Source organism: Rhincodon typus, chromosome 7 (genome assembly GCF_021869965.1).
Source record: "Rhincodon typus isolate 14 chromosome 7, sRhiTyp1.1, whole genome shotgun sequence".
In the NCBI taxonomy this organism is placed as follows: domain Eukaryota; kingdom Metazoa; phylum Chordata; class Chondrichthyes; order Orectolobiformes; family Rhincodontidae; genus Rhincodon; species Rhincodon typus.
In genome coordinates this window covers 60,405,814-60,427,089 of record NC_063338.1, presented here as the reverse complement: position 1 = coordinate 60,427,089, position 21,276 = coordinate 60,405,814, and the positions used below count along the sequence as shown (strand labels likewise).

Genomic DNA, 21,276 nt, shown 5'->3' with positions numbered 1-21,276 from the left:
ATTCTTCAAATCTTCTTTCTAATGTGGCAGTTAAGTGTTTAATGTGACAGACTCAGTTACAGACCATGTAGAACTTTACAAACTTGAGATTTAATAGTACTGGAATAGAACTCAAAGGCTGAATTCTAGGCACATTGTTCAACTAATAATTTTGCAAGTTCCGCATTCCTTGTATTTCGTTACATACCTAAACCATTGCAAAGGAAGAAAATTGCATTGGTCCCTTTAATTGATTGCTGCGCATAGCCATCACCATGCAGGAAAACAAAGAATACAAATGCATATTTTGTAGAATTACTACAACTTTTAAAAACTTAAACCTTTGACTAATTGGAAAGAATTGATTTTTTTAAGAGATGAACTTCTTTTCCCACTTACCAAGTAACTTTAAACGCTAAAAATATTTAATAGGCCAAATATTCTTATCTCCAGACCATCAGAGACTAGACATACAGCCAAAGATATTCACCAGGACCCTAAGGAAATTCTGACATGTGGAACACTTGGACGTTTCAACTTCAGATGGGTTATTCCCCTATTCCCTGAGACTCTCAGAGAATTTTTCTGACTCTGATGTAGTCAGAGACTACAAATAGCTCTGTGGTGCTTTACTGGGTAATTACTCAGGAAATGTTAGATTAAAAGTTAATGTAATATCTGGATAACTTTACAACTAAACACTTTGAACGCCCCTCACCCACAACCTGACCTGGCCTGCGATCACATCTGCTCCCCACAGCATCCAGATCCCAACTATTCCACTAACCAACTAATTTGATGTGACCTGTCCAGTCTACTGACCCCTTTTCCCCTGCCCATCCAGCTAGCTTTTTGACGTATCCCCAATGAATCTCTTGACCTGAACCAATTTACCCTCCTTGAGCCGTCATGACTACCTGACTAGCTCCCAATCTGACTAACCTCATAAACTCCCCCTGACTAGAAGCCCTTCCAAACCAGTGACCATCTGACTGCCTCCTTGACCTGACCACCTGTCAGATCAGACCTCTGATATGATCTGATTATCCCTGATACCCCAGCCAGACAACTGCACTACTTGGATATACATTCCCCCGACATATGCCCCACCTCACCCACTTCTCCTAAACAGTTACTCATCTCACTCACCTAACCCACTCCATGCACTTACACAATTCACCAGATACCATTCACTCACCCATTCATTAACACAGACCTTTGAATCACTACCATTCATAGCGGACTTTTAATTGTTGCATGGTATGTTTATTGGTGTGAAAAGGAGCTCTGTCCCCAACTTCACACTCTCCAATGAAGTTCCTGATTGTTGCTGTTCAGCATGTTTCTGTGGAAGCCAGGCTGTGAAGATCACTGTAGAAATGGGTATCAGCATTAACTTGGGGAATGTTCAATCATAGAAGCAGCCCAATGATGATTGCTGTTGCTGAGAACATCCAGGCTGTTAAGTATTCCAGCCAACAGATGGAATATTCTCCTTTCTGGTGCAGCATGAACAGCAGCAAGATAGGTGGGAAAATGCAATAAGAATGAAAACATTAGATTGCTGGCATTGAGGAAACGTCTTTCCAACTTTCTCCTTGAGGAGTAAATGATCAAAATCTCACCTTTCAGCAATGACTACCTTATTTCCATGCATTCATATCTTATTAAAGTCCCAACTCGCCTTCTTTATATTCCTCTTCCAATTCTCCTCTCCTTTCCTTTACAGGGAAACCAGATGGCACAAATTACTGAAATGTAAATCCAAGCGGGCACCTGGCAGCTGCAGCTCACCAAATGCCATTATCCAACTATCACTGCTTCTTAACAACAATATCCCTGCATGCTACATGGGTACCATCCTCCTCAAATCTTTGTCTATGCAAATCAGCATTGACAAATGACCAGCTTTGGCACATCATTATGCCTGCTGTCAGACCAACTTGCACACCACTTCAGCTCTTCATTGCTTTGCTTTGGACTCCGGGCCAAATTGGATTTAAATATTTCTTTCAGGTCAAGCCCAAGAGACCAGAGGTACCTAATTGAAATCAACTTCCAGAATAGATTAACTGATTTGGACTTTGTTTTAACAAACATCCTTTGATAATATAGCAAGAAGCCCCAGCTTGGTTCAAAGGTACATATGGATCCATTCTTGTTGTAATCCTTGACCACTTGTGTTGCTGATTAAATGTTTCATTATTCATTTGATTGTACATTTGATTTCATGGGTGATTCCACTTTAAAGTTTCTGCACATGACACATTACTGAATGTAAGGGAAAAAGCATCAGTCAGTGGGACTGTGAACTAGCATCACATGGTGCTGAGGTTCTGTCACTTTTAAGACATCTGTTGGGATGTCATATCTGAATGTCATGCAGCGAAGTATCCCATGACAGGCAGCCAGTGGGAGGAATCTCTTTCTGACCTTTCTGTTATCACAACAGCTTTAATACTTCTGAGTGCAAGTAGACTGCTAAGTTGCCCTATAATGCTTGGCCTCAGCAAGGATAGTGTTGAATCTACAACATAAAGCATTTTGGTCTGCAAAATGAGCTAAGAGATAGAGTAAAGAATTAATTGCCCATTGTATATCTACCAGCTTTGTAGAAGTTGCTGCAGGCTCCCGGGATGGAATATGATGTGCTGTTCCTCCAGTTTGTGGGTGGTGTCATTGTGACCCTGGAGGAAGCCATGGAATTCACCAGTTTTAAAATCTCCCCCCCTCCGGCCTCATCCCATGGCCAACCCTCCCTCTCATCCTCACCTCCTTGACCTGACACAACCTGTCCATTTTCTCTCCCACCTATCCCCCCCACCCATCCCATTGACCAATCCCCACCATTCCCTACCTGCACTCACCTATCGCCATCTCACCTACCTTCCCCAGCTCCACCCCTCCTCTCGCTATTTATTTCCCAGCTTCCTTCCTCCTCCCCATTTCTGAAGAAGGGCACAGGATTTAAAGACCTGCAAAAGCTTAAAGATGCAACACAGTAAGGTCAGGAAGTTCCAGCAGTTGTTGAAAGGAAAAGGTTAGGGAGAATGGCTGAATTTGGTTTATAGATGAGGCCATGGACTTGCTTTTAATACAGGTTTGGGGGAGGCGATGGAGTAGTGGTATTATCGTTGGACAGTTAATGCAGAGACCCAGATAATGTTCTGGGGACTGGGGTTCAAATCCCGCCACGGCAGATGGTGGAATCTGAATTCAACAAAATATCTGAAATTAAGAGTCTAATGATGGCCATTAATCCAATGCAGATTGTCAGAAAAATCCATCTGGTTTGCTAATGTCCTTTAGGGAAGGAAACTACCATCCTTACCTGGTCTGGCCTACATATGACTCCAGACCCACAGCAATGTAGTTGACTCTGTACTGCCCTCTGGGCAATAAATGCTGCCTAGCCAATGACGCCCTCATCCATGAATGAATAAAGGAAAACAAAAGTTAAACAAAGGAAGGGGCTTTTATTTAGAACCCCTACATGATGCTCAGTGCAGAAAACAGCCTAAGCAACCATAGCAGGGAGTTCCCACTGCTAATGCTGTTACCTTGCTCAGCAATGAACTTCAGAAAAAAGTTTAATAATCTTACCAAGGCTGCCAAGATAAGAGGAGCCAGCTGCTTCTGCCAACATACACTGGACAAAATATTCTTGGAGGCTTGCCTGACTTCTCTTAGATTCAGATTCTCTGTGTTGAAGTGTTTTAATAGCTTACCATCAATATCTGATGGGTACTGCAGATTCCCTTACAACTGTAAGCTTTCTCTGCAAGTAATTCTTCTCTGCTTTCACCGTATTAGGGAGTGATAACATTTTGATATATTCACAATCAGTCATCTCCTTTACAGTTTGCATGTTAACATTTCGATTGAAGTGTACCTCAACGTAATTGGTAGCCAACTTTCATTACTGTGCATTTATTTCAAAAATTACGGTGGGTCAGATTTTTGACCTCAAGGCGGAAATTAGGTGCCATGAATTCTCCTAACATTGTGATTCTGCCTCTATTATGGTGGTGCTTGTGTTATTTGTGTTAGGGAGGCTGGTTTGTGATAGAGATGAGCCTAGCAAGCCTGATGGTTCTGCAGTATCGGAAACCGGTCTGACTCCAAAATCATTACTGGGGAAGTGCACTGATGAAGTTATCTCTAATTGTTGTTATTTGAGTTGTGGATTTTTCTTTGACTGTATGTAATGGGCAAGAAATTTTAACTGTGGCAAAATTGGCCCAATATGGTGCAAAGCCATAAAAGCTGCTGCAAATCCTTGGCTGCCTCCATTTCACATGCAACTGCTGAACACAGCATTGACCTATTGCTAGCACTTGTACCTGCTGTCCTATCGACTGTCTGCACTCTGCAACAATTGTGCCTGGAAGTGACACATAAAGCACCTCACACTGTTGTCTATTCATGGACCAGTGGACCTCTGGCTGCTCATTAATTGCTTGTATTATGCTGGCATGTAGAGAGCCATAATGATGATATTGTCATAACCAGCACCATCTGTCAGTTTCCCACTCTCTCATGTCACCACGTTATCCAAGCAAACTTTTAATATGAGGCGAGCACTCACATAGATTCATGCGCTTAGAGAAATTGAATTTGGGTTGAAGAATATAAGATCCTTATCACGTTTGTTTGAAAAATTTGTTTAAAAAATGTCTTTCCAAAACCTCAAATTCACATGAAAGCAATGTTGAAATTCTTTGAAATTCTGCAATGGGCAGCAAGGCAATTGGCAGAGTCCGCTACCATGCCTGTGGCACAAGGAAAAGTGACATTTATGCACTGCAGTCCCAACAATTAGCAGAGGTCTTGAGGTCCTAAAGACAGACCATAAGATGTCGGATCAGAAGGAGGCCAGTCGGCCCATCAAGTCTGAGCCACCATTCAATAACAATCGAGCTGATCTGGTCATCTTCAACTCAACTTTTCTGCCTTTTTCCTGTAACTTTTGATTCCCTTACTGATTAAAAATCTGTCAGTGCTAGCCTTGACCATACCAATAACCCAGCCTTGACAGCCCTCTGCAGTAAAGAATACCACAGAAATACTACCCTCTGCGAGAAGATAGTCCTCCTCTCTATATCTCAAAAGTGCAATCCCTTATTCTGAGATTATGCCTTTGGTCTTAGACCACCAACCACCCCCACCCTCCCCCACCACTTTTGGAAACAACCTTTCTGCATCTACCCTAACAAGCCCCCTAACAATTTGTGTGCTTCAGTAAGGCTCTCACTCTTTCTTTTAAACTCCAATTGGTGTAGGCTCAACCTCCTCAACCTCTCCTCATAAGAAAATCCCTTCAGATGCAGGATCAACCTCATAAACCTTTTCCTGACTCTGTCCAGTGCCAGTTTAAATAAGGGAACCAAAGCTGTGTTCTAATTCGTGCCTTCTACAGCGTTAGCAAGGCTTCCCTATTTTTTAATCTCTATTCCTTTTGAAGGAAAGGCCAGTAACCCATTTGGAGTCATAGAGATGTACAGCACGGAAACAGATTCTTCAGTCCAACTTGTCCATGCTGACCAGATATCCTAGATTAATCTAGTCCCATTTGCCAGCATTTGGCCCATATCCCTCTAAACCCCTCCTAATTCATATACCCATCCAGAAGTCTTTTAAATGTTGTTATTTTACCAACCTCCACCACTTCCTCTTGCAGATCATTCCATAGATGCACCACCCTCTGCATGAAAAGGTCACCCTTAGGTCCCTTTTTAATTTTTCCCCCTTCATCTCAAACCAGTGCCCTCTAGTTTTGTACTCCCCTACCCTGATGAAAAGACCTTGGCTATTCACCCTATCCATGCCCCTCATGATTTTATAAACCTAAAGCCTCTGATGCTCCAGGAAAAACAGCCCCAGCCTATTCAGCCTCTCTCAAAAACTCAAAATCTCCAACCCTGGCAACATCCTTGTAAATCTTTTCTGAACCCCAAGTTTCACAAGACGCATTCTTCATTCCTTTGTCTACGTGTGATTCCACTTTCAAGCAACTATGAACCTGCACTTCGAGGTCTCTTTGTTTAGCAATACTCCTCAGGACCTTACCATGAAATGTATAAGTCCTCCCCTGATTTGCCTTATCAAAATGCTGGACCTCGTATTTATCTAAATTAAACTTCCTCATCCACTCCTCAGCCCATTGGCCCATCTGATCAAGGTCCCATTGTACTCTGAGGTAACCTTCTTCACTGTCCACTACACCACCAATTTTGTTGTCATCTGCAAACTTACTAACGATACTCTCTATATTCACATCCAAATCATTTAAATAAATGTCAAAAAACAGTGGACCCAGCATTGATCCTTGCAACACACTATTGGTCACAGGCCTCCAATCCAAAAAGCAACTCTCCACCACCACCCTCTGTCTCCCATTTTTGAGCCAGTTCTGTGTTCAAATGGCCAGCTGTCCCTGTATTCCATGTGATCTAACCTTGCTAACCAGTCTGCCATGTGGAACCTTGTTGAATGCCTTTCTGAAGTCCATGTAGACAATGTTTACTGCTCTGCTTTCATCAGTCTTCTTTGATGCTTCTTCAAAAAACTCAATCAAGTTATGAGACATCATTTCCCACACACAAAGCCATGTTGGCTATCCCTAATCAGTCCTTGCCTTTCCAAATCCATGTAAATCCTTGCCTTCCCTATTACCTGCTGAACTTCAGTGCTAGCCTTTCCTGCTTCATATAGCTTTAGTTTTTACTATTGATGCTGAGATAGTTGCTGTGGAGGATTTGGGTGCCCAAGTGGTGAAGACTGTCATCAGGCTTCACCAGCCTTTATGAACAGGTATATGCCACCATTTCTTACACCTTTACTGGATAAATTTATGTTGTTTTGCTGCTCAATTATGTAGAACTAGCATCCAGTACTAGAAGTGTTGCATAAATTTGCTCTAAATGTGGGTATCATGTCGGAAAGACTTCATGCAGTGCAGCAAAACAAATAGCCGAGCCAGCAACAGATACGTCACAGCATTTAGATTCATTAGACGAGGATCACCTGAGTCCCAAGACGCTCACCTCCACAAACTCTTGCCTGTCAGAATAATACTTCTCACTTTACAATGCAATACAATACAACACAGCACAGGAACAGGCCCTTTGGCCCACCAATTCCCAATTTGCCAATTCCCAGTCCTTATTTGGACCCACTGCTTATTGCCCACATGTGATTTTGTTCTCTCTGTTCATCTCTCCTTCATGTGTCTATCCTGATGTGCCTTAAACATTGCCAATATGCCTGCTTTCTCAACCTTCACTGGTAGTGCATTCCAGGCACCTACCATCCTGTGTGTGGAAAAAGTTTCCCTGCACTTCCCCTAAATTTTCCCCCTCTCACCTTGAATCTGTGCCCTCTTGTAGTTGGCCTTACCATTCTGGGAAAAAGCCTCTGACTATCCACCCTATCTATACCTCTCAAAATTTTGTAGACCTCTATCAAGTCATCCTTCAGCCTTTGTCTTACCAGTAAAAACAATCTGAGTTTATCCAACCTCTCCTCATAAATAAAACCCTTCAGACCAGGCAGACCAGAAAGGTAATACCCGAAACATTGACTGCTCCTTTCCTCCAGATGCTGTGTTCTTCCAGCCTCCTGTTTACCTTGGATTCCAGCATCTGCAGTTTTTCTGTCTCTAACATCCTGGTAAACCTTCTCTGTACTCTTTCCAAAGCATCCACATCCTTCTAGTAGTGTGGCGACGAGAACTGCACGCAGTTGTACAAATGTGGCCTAACTAAAGTTTTGTCTAGCTGTAACATTATTTTCCAACTTTTATATTCAGTGCCCTGGCTGATGAAGGTAAGCGTGCTGTATGCCTTCTTGACCACCTCATCCACCTGTATTGCCAGTTTCAGGGATCTGTATACCCGTATGCCCGGATCCCTCTGTATGTTAAAGCTCCTAAGGGTTCCATCATTTATCATTTAATTCACACCTGATTTTGATCTTCCAAAACGCATCACCTTGCATTTGGCTAGATTAAACTACATCTGTCATTTCTCTGCCTAAATCTGTGATCTATCTATATCCCGCTGTATCCTTTGACAATCCTCTTCATGATCTGGAACTCTGCCAATTTGGTGTCATCCACAAACTTAGTGATCAGACCATCTACATTTCCTTCAGATCATTTATTTCTATTACTAACAACAAAAGTCCCAGCACTGATCCCTGTGGAACACCACTAGTCACTGATCTCCATTATGAAAAGCACCTTTCACCGCTACTCTCTGTCTTCTATGACTAAGATGTGGAGGTGCCAGTGTTGGACTGGCGTGGATGGGGTCAGAAGTTACACGACACCAGGTTATAGTCCAACAGGTTTATTTAAAATCACACGCTTTTCAGAGTGCTACTCCTTTATCAGCTGAGGCTCCTTCACCTGACAAAGGAGCAGCATTTTGAAAGCTTGTGATTTCAAATAAACCTGTTGGACTATAACGTGACATCATGTGACTTCTGCCCTTCTATGATTAAGCCAGTTTTGTATCCGTCTAGCCAGCTTGTCTTTTTTTCACATAAGAACACCAACCAAATCAAAAGCACTAATTCATTTTGAGTTACTTGCTGATGCAATACTACACCACGACAGTACCATGCAATCTCTATTAAACAATAAAACTAACATACATCCGTATGATACTACTCAAAATAAATACCTGCAACACGTAATGCAGGTATGCACTACTCAATTATAAAAAGGGACAAATGCAATTTTCTAATATCTTGATCTTGGATTACAGATTGTACAGCAGACCAGTTTCGCTGTCAAAATGGCCAGTGCGTTCCTGCAATCTGGAAGTGTGATGCTATTGTTGACTGTAGTGATGATTCTGATGAATCGGAGTGCCGTAAGTAAAGTGGGATCTGACAAATCCTAGTGATTATATATACTAATCACACCTTCATTGTGACAATGGTCTCCAGTTGACACTCACATAACAACTTGAGATTAATACAGAAGGCACGACTATTCAGAGTTATTTTATCCAACATGTTATCCCCCATTTACTCAGTAATCTTTGACCTCTTTTAATCTCTATCAATATATTGAATAGTGCAATATTTAAAATATAGTTCTATGGAATAATTTTCATTGAGGTGTTCAAATGCTTTTGAATTGCACCATCCCTTAATGTGTCCTTCAGAGAAGGAAATCTGTTATTCTCATCCAGTCTGGGTTACGTGTGACTGTAGACTCACAGCAATGTGATTGACTCTTGACTATCCTCTGAAATGACCAAGCTCTTCACACAGTTTAATGGTAATAAGGGATGGGCAACAAATGCTGAAATCCAGGTCATAGGAAAGAATAAAAGAATTATTTCGGGGGAGTAATTTGTTGCCTGAATTCTTTTCTGAGACAACAGCCCATAATAAAACAGCCTCACATCAAATGTTCCACCTTAGGCTGTTGTGGATAATACAGCAAAAAGTCTGCAGCCCTCCTTGAGTGTGCTGTCACTGCAATTCTGGCCATGGTTGATGAAACATCCACAAATTGACTATGACTTTGTCTTTCCAGCTCTTTTTTTTTTTTGGCATTTTCTGCAGAATCTCTATATTATCCTTGCAGGGCCAGCAGTGTACAATGAAATCTTATTGTGGTAGGGACCCCAAGGCCAAAGGTTCCTTTGGCCCCACCCTGGTGTATAGATGTAGGTTGACTCCTACAGTAAGAAAGCAGGGTATAGCTGCCTGACAGTTGACCAATGTTCAACAGGTTGGCAATACAAAAACAACTAGGCACTGATTTTTGTTTTTTTTATTGGATGTGTACAGTCTATAGAATTCCAGGCTTTTTAGTCTGACCTTTTAAAAATAGCTACCCACACTTCTAATTTTCGGTCCTGGAGCAGTTGATCGAGCTTTATCCTCCTGTTAGATATTTATTAATCCAATACCATTCATGACTGGAATGGTCCTGTTCTTGTTTTTGAGCTGAAGTACAATGAACAACAATTTTCCTTTTGTACATCAACCAAGTTGACAATATTTATTTTAATTTTATATGGCGATTTTAATTAAGGTATTTGATTGTTTGAGAGAAAGCAGCTAAGTCATTCTCTCCTAATTTGATGTGTATGCTGTGTCATTCATCAAAGGTTGTGGGATTGCAATCAGGAAGGTAACCATACTGACACCTGATTGAGACTGGATAAGTTAATGCAGATCACAGATCTATTCCTGCACTTTAAAGGCTCAATTATTTATTGAGCTCCATTTTGAGTCCCCTTTTGTTACTTGCTTTGTTACATGAGAATTTAAATGTAAATTAATAGGTCATGGAATAAAATTGTTGACCCTTAAATTGTGTAGCTGATTATTTCTGAACCTCAGTTCTCAAAACATACTATAGCTGCTTTTATTTTTAACATTGTTTTAGTTTGTTAGGACGTTGGAATATGTAAGAATACTATTAACAGTTTTCACATTATAAAATGTCATTATTGTTGGGCTTAAAGAACCAATCAAATCTATATCTTGAGATCCAATGCTTTTTTTAGCAATTTACTAACTCCCTAAACCTTTTGGGATAGTGGCACAATTGTCTCTTAACTGCAGTCATGGACAAGATTTTCTTGGACAAAGTCTCTAGTTCCGTACATTCGAGATGTTGAAATCTAACACTTCGAACTGTATATATAGTATTACTAATTTTAAAAAATTCCTTTTATCTTCACTTTACCAATACTGTATTTATTTTGATTTTAGCTGCACCTACCTGTGCACTGGGACAGTTCCAATGTGAGGGAGATGGGGAATGTATTTCTCAGAGTTGGGTCTGTGATGATGAAGAAGATTGTGATGATGGATCTGATGAGCGTCAGCTATGTTGTAAGTCCAGGATTTTATTTTAATATATTTCAGATGCAGGAAATGTAGGTATAAATTTGGAATTCACTTTTTCTTTTTAGTTAGTTCAGAATTATCTGCTTTGATCCACTTTCAACCTGGCCTGACAGAAATTGTTTTCCTACAAAGATTTCAATCCTGTTCTGTAAAATATATTTTATACCCATTCTAGGATGTCACCACAGCCATGATCAGGCTTGTGATTCTTGAAATTTAAGAATAGAGGATGCCTTGCACAGGCACTGCGTTGTTCAGGTTCTACTGTTATCTCCAAGATGATACATCTTTTGCTTTGGAGAACGCCTATTGTTTATCATAGACATGGGAACATTATAGAAGTGAGTGAAAGACTGGAATAGTAGCAGACTGTCTAGGTTGTTTAGTTTTATGTAGCTTTAGCATATATATTGAAACTCTCAGAGAAAATTATAATAGATTCCAAACAGAATTTATTTATTTATTTATTGCTACTTGTTATTTAAATTGCCCTAATGTGGTTTGCTGTATGTTTGTATAAATGCAAACAATACATAGAGTAGTTTAGATTTAAATTAAGTTTTATATTTTCTTTTGTTTGGAAATGTAGATTAAAAAGAGCTTCTTGAATGTTAAACCACAAGAAAGCAACAGAGAACATAAATGTCTACTTTTTAGTCCTGGAGAGCTGTTGAAATTTTGTTCATAATGAATTATCTGTCCTTATCGTGACAGCTTGAGAATGTATACTGATCTGTCTCTTAAATGCATGCCAAGAATTTCCAAATAGTTTCATATTGCCTTCTTTCTTCAGTGTTTGACATTTTAGACCATGATGCAGAGGTTTGGGAATTGTGTGTAATGCTGATATATTTTTGTAAGAAGCAAAGCTAAGTAACAAGTAGTTACAGTAGGAATTTGACCGCGGGGATTTCATGAAATTGAACTGCAGCTTTCTATTTGAGGTATGTTTACAAATATTTATTAATTAATATTTCAACAAAGTTATTGTTAGTCCATTTGTTCCTGTCATTTGGACTGTTAATATTTCCAAATGAGTACCCATTGATGTGCCAACGCATTACAGACTTATCTCTGTGACAATACAGTTTACAGGTTACATTTAACTGAGAATTTCTTTCCAGTAACCCACCGGTCATTTCAGGCATCTGATAAGTTAAAAATATTCACTTTGCACAATAGCTCCTGACAATTATGTTACTGCTGTTTATAAATTTTGGTTTGGTGTGGTAACTGTGAGCTGCGAGGTGACCGTTGGACTGTAAACAACTGCTTGTTTAAAAAAAGAGAACAAACATTTTTTTGTGAGGTCAGGCCTGAAAGTTAATTGCAGATTGGTTCTTGATCAAAGATCTCCGTAGATGCTTTGATTCCAGAGAGGCTTTGCGTTCAAACAGACAGCAGATTTTTGGCATTAACTAAGTCAGTACTTGAGAATTGTGTCAGCAAGTCTGGGAGGGAACACGATGGTCAAACAGAGGGAGGGTCCAGAGCTTTTGAACTGTTTTGAACTGAGGATTTCTGAGAAAAGGAGTTTGACTATTGATACTGCAGCATGAAGATTTAAAAGCTCCCTGCCTTACCTCCCATTATCAGATATTGGAAGTTTGGAGAATAGAAACTAAGTTATGAGTATTGTTGAAACTTTCTCAGAATGAACTGAAAAGGTGGCACTGATAGACATCTTCAGAAGATCAACTGAGTAACTCTCACATGCTTGTGGAATAATGCATTGTGAAAACCGCTTAAATAATCTAGCCTCTTAGTTATTTTCTTTTTTTAAATTTGTTCATTAACTGTTTGCCTTTTGTGTGAATGGGGCTGAAAATAAAGCTTACTGTTTTTAAATCAAAAACATTATTAGATTATTTTGTTGTTTAATTTATTTATAATAAATTACTAAGTCTTTTGTATAAGCTACAAACCTGGTGTCTGAAATCAGTTATGCACTCAGTCACATCAACAACAGCAGGAATCACTTTCAGAGTAATGCTATCAATTGTTTAGTTTGATCAGTGTCATTTGTTGAAGGTCAAAAAAGATAATAAGCTATTTGTATTACATTTTAAAAGAAATTATTAGTAGTGTTGTGCCCTGATTTTCATTCTTGAGTCATGTGAACAGAGGCAAGGGAAATCCTGGTTTTGTGAACCCAACCTTTAAAATGGCAACCCATATGTACTATTTTGTCCAAAGGAGTGAGCTGGTTTTCTAATCAGGTCAGGCAACCTAGACAAAGCAAAGTTTCCCAAGGTGGGCTGGGCAGCTATCCAGCCTGGGAACTCCAGTAATCTGTTCAAAATTTAAAACATAAAGATTAAAACATAAAATATTCTTCCTGTTCTCACCTGCTCACTACCTTCATACCCCATTCATACTAACCTATAACTACCTATGCTGTTGTACCATCCTGCATGATCTCTCATTGCCTGTGCCTGCCTATGCCCATTCCCTATAGCCCTTGTTAAATTCCAAGCCAACTTAACTTCTTCATTGCCCATGCTCCACATGTTCCATATGTTGCCCATGCTCCATATGCTGGTATAGCCCTATGCCAACTCAGTGGAATCACTCTATCTTTTACTCTCTATATTGGTTCATCTACTATCGAAGATGGGCATAAATCAGGAGGCATCCTAACAGAAAATAAAGTTATCAGTATATTTATGATATCACTTTTGAAAGAAAACACACTCATTCATGGAAAAAAATCAAGTACATGGAAATTGCTTTAACTAAACCCTTGGGAAGGCAAACATTACGGGCACTTAGGGATGGGCAATAAATGCTGGCTCTGTCAGTAGCATCCACATTCCATACACGAATAAAACATTCACTAGTTTGGGGACTAACTAAGTTTGCAATGCAAATTCTGCAATGGCTTATGTGAACAGGCACTCTGAAATACTTATTGCTTTTCTTTTTAATTTTGTTATTAGACAGTTCTACTTTTTGCTGTCCCAATGGGCTTATGCTTTTCTTGAGCACAAGAATGTCTTTTCAGAATCCTAAAGAGTGCGTTATATCCACCAAGGGCTGCCTTAACTCCAGCAAAGTATGTCTTGCCCCCACAAACCATATCCACACCTTACCTCTCCAAAAGGTGAAAAATACAAATCATTCCTCAAGCCCTCATCCTTCACAATCCCTCACCTCACACACTCCTAATGCGAATTCTTCACCTCACACACTCCTTACCCATGTGAATCCATGCAACCTACTGTTTTGTACCCGTCATGATAACCTTACATGTTCTCCCACACCACTCTATGCCTCTCTACCTCAAATGGCCCTATGACAACTGAGTGCCTATTTCCAATCACCAGCATTCTCCCTTCACCTACTTTGCCACCTTGAGTATCCACAAATTCACATGTACAGAGGAGAAAAAAAGCTATAATTCTACTACTTAAAGTTTCATATTGTAGACTGTGCACTCTATAAAGGAATTACTGTCATTCATAAAACAGATCTTGACACTTGTTCACACTGCGAGACGCTTATTGATGATTTTTTTGACTGACCTTCAGAAGTTGGACAGTTTCAAGGACTTTATGCACTTGTTACAAACAGTCTTCTCCATAGTTAATAGTTTAAAAGTATGCCTGATCTGCACGCCCCCCCCCCCATTCCTTGCCCCTGCTCCCAAGGTGTCTTGGAACCATATTTGCAGAGGTACTGAGCTCTCCAAAGTGGTACATTAACCATCCAAAAGAAATGCACTGAGAACAGACCTGCTCTTACCTAGTCTAATCTCCACGCTCCAAGTTTCAGACACCAGGCACTCCAAAATCAACTTCACCTGAAGAAGGAGCAATGCTATAAAAGCTTGTGATTTCAAAAAAAAACCTGTTGGATTATAACCTAGTGTTGTGTGACCGCTGACTTTATCCACCCCAGTCTAATACCAGCACCTCCATCTTATGGTATAAATGGAGCAGCTGTGATTTAAATGACCAGTACCTCTGGGAGCTGTACATGCATGAACAACACCACCCCCTCCCCCAATCCTGTTCCCACAAAAGTGAGAAATACAACGTGTGGGTATGGAAGGGAGGAAGATGGAGTTTGGAGAGGGGGAGGTGGTCGGTGGTGGTATTTCTTGGGATTTCTACCTTCTACCAGCATTTTTACTGTAACAGAAATACTCTCTGTCAAGACAAATATTACAGCCTTGGTCTTTGTGATTGTACAAAGTCTAGTGGACAGAAGTTTGGGTCATAAATCCATTTCAGCAGAAGTGTCAATGCTTGAACAAGTGTAAAGGAATTCTAATTGTTTTGTTATAAGTTGTGCCGCTTGTAATGTTATAATCTTGTCACGGATCTACTTTTAGGTCAGATTTCAAGTGCTGCATTGATTTGGAATTTCAACAAATTTAAGAAGTAAATCAACTCTCTTACATCTGAGAATCTAATTTTTAAAAACTTTGCCTTAGATCATATCTGGATCAATTCTCGCACTCACCTAATAATTTCAACCGAGACAGTCTTGTATAAGAGAGCTGCCTAGTTGAACCTTAATTGGGATCCTAATACAATTTAATATCATAGAATCTAGAGTTAAATACTAACTGAGTTGGGAACTTGCTTGAGATTATCTGAGGACCTTGGGAAAAAAAGACGTAGGTCACAATGACAGAAAGAACAAGGAGGTTAAGCCAATCTCCAGCATTTCTGGGGTGTGGCCACCCCGTTTCTGTTCTCCGGGTGGTATCAACACCTTCCTTAATGACTGCAAGTCCAATCCTTCCTGTGCAAATATATTTTACATACAAGCAAATAGAAAATATTTCAGGCCAATGCATACATAGTTATAAGATAGAAATTGAACACACAGGGGGAAAAAAATGTGTCCAGTGCACCGTTGTACATGCTAGAAGGACAAATGATTCAAATGCAGCCTGTATATCAGGAACTTAGTTTAACTGATTTAGTGATGTGTAATTTGTGGTAAATTACTGTATACAACTGACATGAACAGTGTCCAGGACAAGTTGTTCTTGTTGTTTACATTTTATGTCGAATGGGCTTAATTTGTTGCTAAATGTGAACATACAAACAATGTTGAATAGTATTTAAATCTTTAAGAATGTAAAGTTAATTCTTCTTTTTGACATACATTTCTTTCTCCTCACTGTGTAGCTGCAAAAACATGCACTAGCGAACAGTATACTTGCACCAATGGAGAATGTATCCCAAGTGAATACAGGTGTGACCATGTCGACGACTGCACAGACAAAATTGATGAAAGAGGCTGCCGTAAGTCCTTAATTCCTTGTAATGTATTTTCTTCAGCCTTTGCTCCTTAGGCATTTTAGTTAGTTGGATTAAGCAGCTCACTGATGGAAGCAATTGGCCCACAATCTGCTCCTTGTTATATGAAATTTGCTGCAGATTCTTCAGTGGATTAGAGCAGATGTTCAAATACAGTTTTGCAATCACTTGCTTGGTCCAGTTAATGCTATTGATGGGTGTCATTTAAGTTTGTCTGTGCTAACAGATAAAAATTAGCTGCAGCTCTGTATTTTTAATTTATTTATATTGTTGTTGGTGTTATTTGGTGTAATTTGAGATGAACATTGTGCATATGTCTGCTTAAAATGCTGAATTTCAAAGACTGAGTCAATTAGAACGAGTATGATTGGCACTTGTGATTGGAACTTCAATTTCAATTTCATGCATAGCTGCAATTTAAGCTTTCTAAAGCCAAAATAAACAAAGGTGATCGCTCATAACAGGCTGTAGAAGCCTGGGGTGGGAACATATCTGCTTTATGCCATTATTCTTAATAAATAATGGTACAATAATAGTACAAGTCTTGTACCTGATAAAATTTCCTCTAAGACTAGTGGTTTGATTGCTATGCCAGTGCAAATTTGTACTCACTGATGTCAAAAGAAAATGAAAACTTTCTAAATTGTTGTTATGACTTTGTAACAATGAGTGTTGCATTATTGAGCTTATGTTAACCATCTGGGCAAGTTTCTGTTTTGTATTTGATCAGCGATACAGTACAGAAAATAATGTGCTGAAAAATATTTTATAAACAGAAATTAATATCATCTGCAAACAATACCTGAGGCTGATGATTTTGTTTTCTTTTCTGCACAGTTGCTAATCAGCATTAGATGCTGTTAGCTGAATAGTTGATGGTTTCAGACACTAATTGTTTTGAACGAAGAATCAAGTAAAAAAAATCCACCAAGTAGGATTCATTAACGTATTTACTATGCACTAAAGATTATAATATTTTGGCAAAGTGTCAGTTTCATTAAGGTTTTTGGAGAGTTTCTGTCCATGTGCCCAAGTGAGAACTCTCACCATTTCTTACCAAATCCATCTGATTAACTATCTACCCACCACTATGATGTCCCTTTTGCCCTGATTCTAGCCTCACTTTATCATTCACTGTCCTGGAAACAACTTGCCGCTACTAGGATATCATGTAACTAACCAGTATTCCTGGTGCTGGTATCATCTTTAAAAGGCCTTGTGCATCTGGACAAACACTGTTGGTCTGGAGCTGCCTTGCATGGTTCTGACATTTGCCCTGGACGTGGCTGATAATGCCCCATCAATGACCTTCTGTGTTTAGCATGTGTATGTGCCACCATCTTGTCTGTCTGATTCTTCACACTCCCTCTGTCTCTGTATGTTCTGCCATCCAAGGCTCATGCTCGCACACTCACTATTGCCTGCAATAACTTCCTTCACTCACTCTCAGCCACTCACTCCCTGACACCACAAACATTGCATGCCCTCTGCATTGCCTTCTGACTCGCTTCAGACACCTCCTCATCTGCACCAGCACTAACAGCTGTGCTGCCCATTTTCATCTCCCTTAATACCTGCTTCTTCTCATTCCAGGAGAAAACAGCCCATAATCGGACAGAATGAGTCCAAAGGGTGGTGGCTTGCCTGACATTTGGCTCCTCAGTCCTTATGAGGAGTGCATCCTGACTCTGACTGCCCTGCATGGCTGACTGATGTGACAAGTTTCCTGGACAGGTTTTGGAGGCTGCCCTTGGCTTACTGTACTGGGACATACTGACAGAAGGTTACTTCCTGCCTGTCCACAAAAAAATACCCTGAGCTTCCAGTTGCCCACTACTTTACTACACCACCTTGTTCCCTGGCCAACATCTCTGCCACAAGCTTGCTGCAGCGCTCCAGTGAAGCTCAGGGCAAGCTGGGAAATCAGCACCACATTTTCTGCTTGGACTCAATATTGATTCAACAAGCTTAGAGCTTGAGTTTTTCCCATGTCCTTAACCAACCCCCATAGACCAGGCCTTGTTATCACATGGTCTGCTATAACACACAACCCATTGTTAGCCAATTACAGTCCCCATTGATAGCTATTCATTTTCCTTGCCTGATTGTTATCCTTTGTCTGTCCAACTGTTCTTCTCTTTCTTAGGGCTCAATTTCCACCTATCATCTATTCCTTAAACCCCCCACCCCCTGCCACGTCGCCTGCATAAAAAAACAACTTTTTCTTCACTACCATCAGTTCTGAGGATGGGTCACTGGACCGGAACCATTAACTCTGATTTCTCTCCACAGATACAGCCAAACCCACTGAGCTTTTCCAGCAACTTCTGTTTTTATTCCTTCCCTTGACTTGTCTGAGGATTGCTGACAACCATGCCAATCTTCTTGGCTTTGCATCTGCTTTAACTGGCATGGAAATACTGCCGTACTTTAGGTCTGGTGTCTAAGGCTGGGTAGTAATGCGCAAAAAGCCAAGATACCACAAAGTGAAAATGCACTGAGTATCCAGATAGGGTTGAAGGGCATGAGCAGTAAACGGCAAGCAAACGGGCCAGATATGCAGCCTGAGCCAGTCAATGAACTAGGTACGTGTCCCTAAGTGCAAAGGGTCCCTGCTACAGCAATGCAATGATAGTTGCCATTGTGACCGGAGGTGCAGTATTGAAGTGCAGACGCACACAGCAAGCGGATCAGAGATGTGCCATGAGGGTTTTGAGAATTTGGCACTTGTCAGAGACCTATGTTTCTGGATGTGGAATGTATGTGGCTGGTGCTCACAGAGTGTGCCCTGAGATGTGGTGCCCAATGTCTAACATGGAGGTCCTTTGGAGCAAGCTGTGAGCTGAAATTACCAGGTATCTGCTGTGGTTTCCATGTTGAGAATTCTCAGCACCTAGGTTGCTAGAGGCTGGTGGCGGGATAGACAGCTGCGTATGAAAGACGTGAGATGTGTAGTTAATACAGCTACTAACAAACAATGATCTCCCTTAAGAAGTAACTTGCCACTGCCTAGGGAGAATCTTGCCTTGATACTTGGAACTTAGTTGAAAGATGCTGTAGTTTCTCCTGACATTGAGATAGGTCCTGCTGGATTTCTCACATGATTCTGCCACATTTGTTGCCTAGATCACATCATTCAGGTCCATATAAGATCCTGACCTGGAAAGACAGGACACTGCAAATGACATGGATTTTAAAAAAAAATATATGTGGATGAACAGCAAGACCTTGGTATCCACATACACAGTTCCTGAAAAGTAGTAGGATGAGTCAATAAGCTGGTTTTGAAAAGTATATTAATTACTTGGGTTTATAAATAGAGTGAGGAAAGAAAAAGTAGAAGTTCATGCTTGAGCTTTATAAATTGCTTGTTAAGCCTTAACTAGAGTTGGATAAATAATTCTGGAAACCAGAATTCAGGAAGGATGTAAAGGTCTTTAGAAAGACTTCTGAGGAATATAATCAGGATGTTATGAAGGATGAGGAAATTCGCTTATGAAGAAAGGTTCCAAATATTTGCACTATTTTCTTTGGAAACAAATATTAAGAGGTGACCTAATAAAGGCTTTCTGGTGGGAGTGTCAATAACCAAAGATAATAGATTCAAAATGATTGACAAAAATTCTAAACAATTTCTTCAGAGAGATTTTGGGTGGAAAAGTGTAGCTACTGTAGTTTGTCACTTAAATTTGTCATAACGTAGTAGTTTTGTCATTATGAGTGGAAAGAATTGTCAGTTCTGTTTCGTATCACCTTTCATTTCAACTGGAGCCAGAAAAGGGGAGTTTACAGCCATAGTTGTGACTTAGCCAATCACCGGAAAGGTGGTCTCCTCAAAAATGGATTTATCTTAGGCAAAGAAATTCTACCATGATACCATGACTAATACAGGAAGACAATCTGACTCTTGAAGCTCAAAACATTTGCAGAAGCTCTGGGCATGTAAATCAACAGCTACAGCACATCATGGGACAACAGGTGTGTTAGAGCACAAAATCAGAAAATGTGGGGGGAAACTCAGTACGTCTGGCAGCATCTCTGGAGAGAGAAACAGAGTTAATGTGTCAAATTTATTATGACTCTTCTTCAGAGTCTGAGTTTGTTTCAGATTTCCCTATTCCTAATGTAGCCTTGACTTTTCAAGAGCAACAATATGGAGAAAAGCAACAGATATCCAGAGAAGGACCATCAGAAAGATGAAAGCCAAAGGGCCAGTTGTAAATATTACAGAGATCATCATATGAAACAAAAGAAAGCTTCTCCATTTTGGGAAAATAGTGTTTTAACACCAGAAGGCGAAACCACTTTAAATATCATTACCTAGAAAGAAAACAAACAAGCCTATACAAACAATTGTTACAGAGATGTTGGACATTGATTCTGACAAATCAAGTGTGTATGCTCGAGAGATGGCGGACAAGATTCGAATAAGTCAATCTACACTTAAGAGCAGATTGACAAAGTCAAGTTTGAAGGAGAAAAATGGTTTCTAATTATTGAGATGAAGACAGCAGAACAAAGGCATCAGAGGAATGTGAAGTGCCCATTCAACACTGGATCTTCTTTCAACATTATGAGCACTACAGACCTAAAGTTACGCCAGATGGCAATCCAAAAATGAAACCCTCAAAGGTAAAGTTGAGGCTCTGTGATGGAATGATGCTCACCCCAAGAGGAATAATTCATTTGAGAACCTAAAGCTATGTCAAGAATGGAATTCCAGATGTTAGATAGTAAGCTAAAGCCTCTCATCTCGGCAGAAGCAAGATGAAAGCTTGAACTAGTCACTCTAAACATTCCAGAGGAGATTTGCAATGCCTCACATGCCACATTGACTGATAACAGACAAACAAATAAAGTGAGATGATGCTAAAGGAAAGAGGTGTCTGAGGAAATAACATAAGTCGACAGAGGCAGCTGAAAAGATTTTGAAACAACACCAGAGAGCAATCATTCCAACCGGCAAATGTTGGAGGGAAAACTGACAACCCATATGTGTGTAAAGGGATTAACTACAATAATGAACAGCTTTGGTAGTGCACAAGAACAATTCTATGCACACTGGGTAACCTAGATAACTAGGTTAGACTGGCCACTAATATCCATTACAAGCCCACCGACTCCCACAGCTACCTGGACT

At 40.2% G+C, this 21,276-nt stretch overlaps 1 protein-coding gene across 1 annotated transcript in view; it reads left to right on the top strand.

The window, feature by feature from the left end:
• lrp2a (low density lipoprotein receptor-related protein 2a) overlaps nt 1-21,276 on the top strand; it is a 286,554-nt gene that overhangs the window by 47,977 nt on the left and 217,301 nt on the right. Inside the window, exons 2-4 of the mRNA XM_048599223.1 lie at nt 8,751-8,858; nt 10,723-10,845; nt 16,005-16,121. Coding sequence (XP_048455180.1) covers nt 8,751-8,858; nt 10,723-10,845; nt 16,005-16,121 — 348 coding nt within the window. The remainder of the gene's footprint in view (nt 1-8,750; nt 8,859-10,722; nt 10,846-16,004; nt 16,122-21,276) is intronic.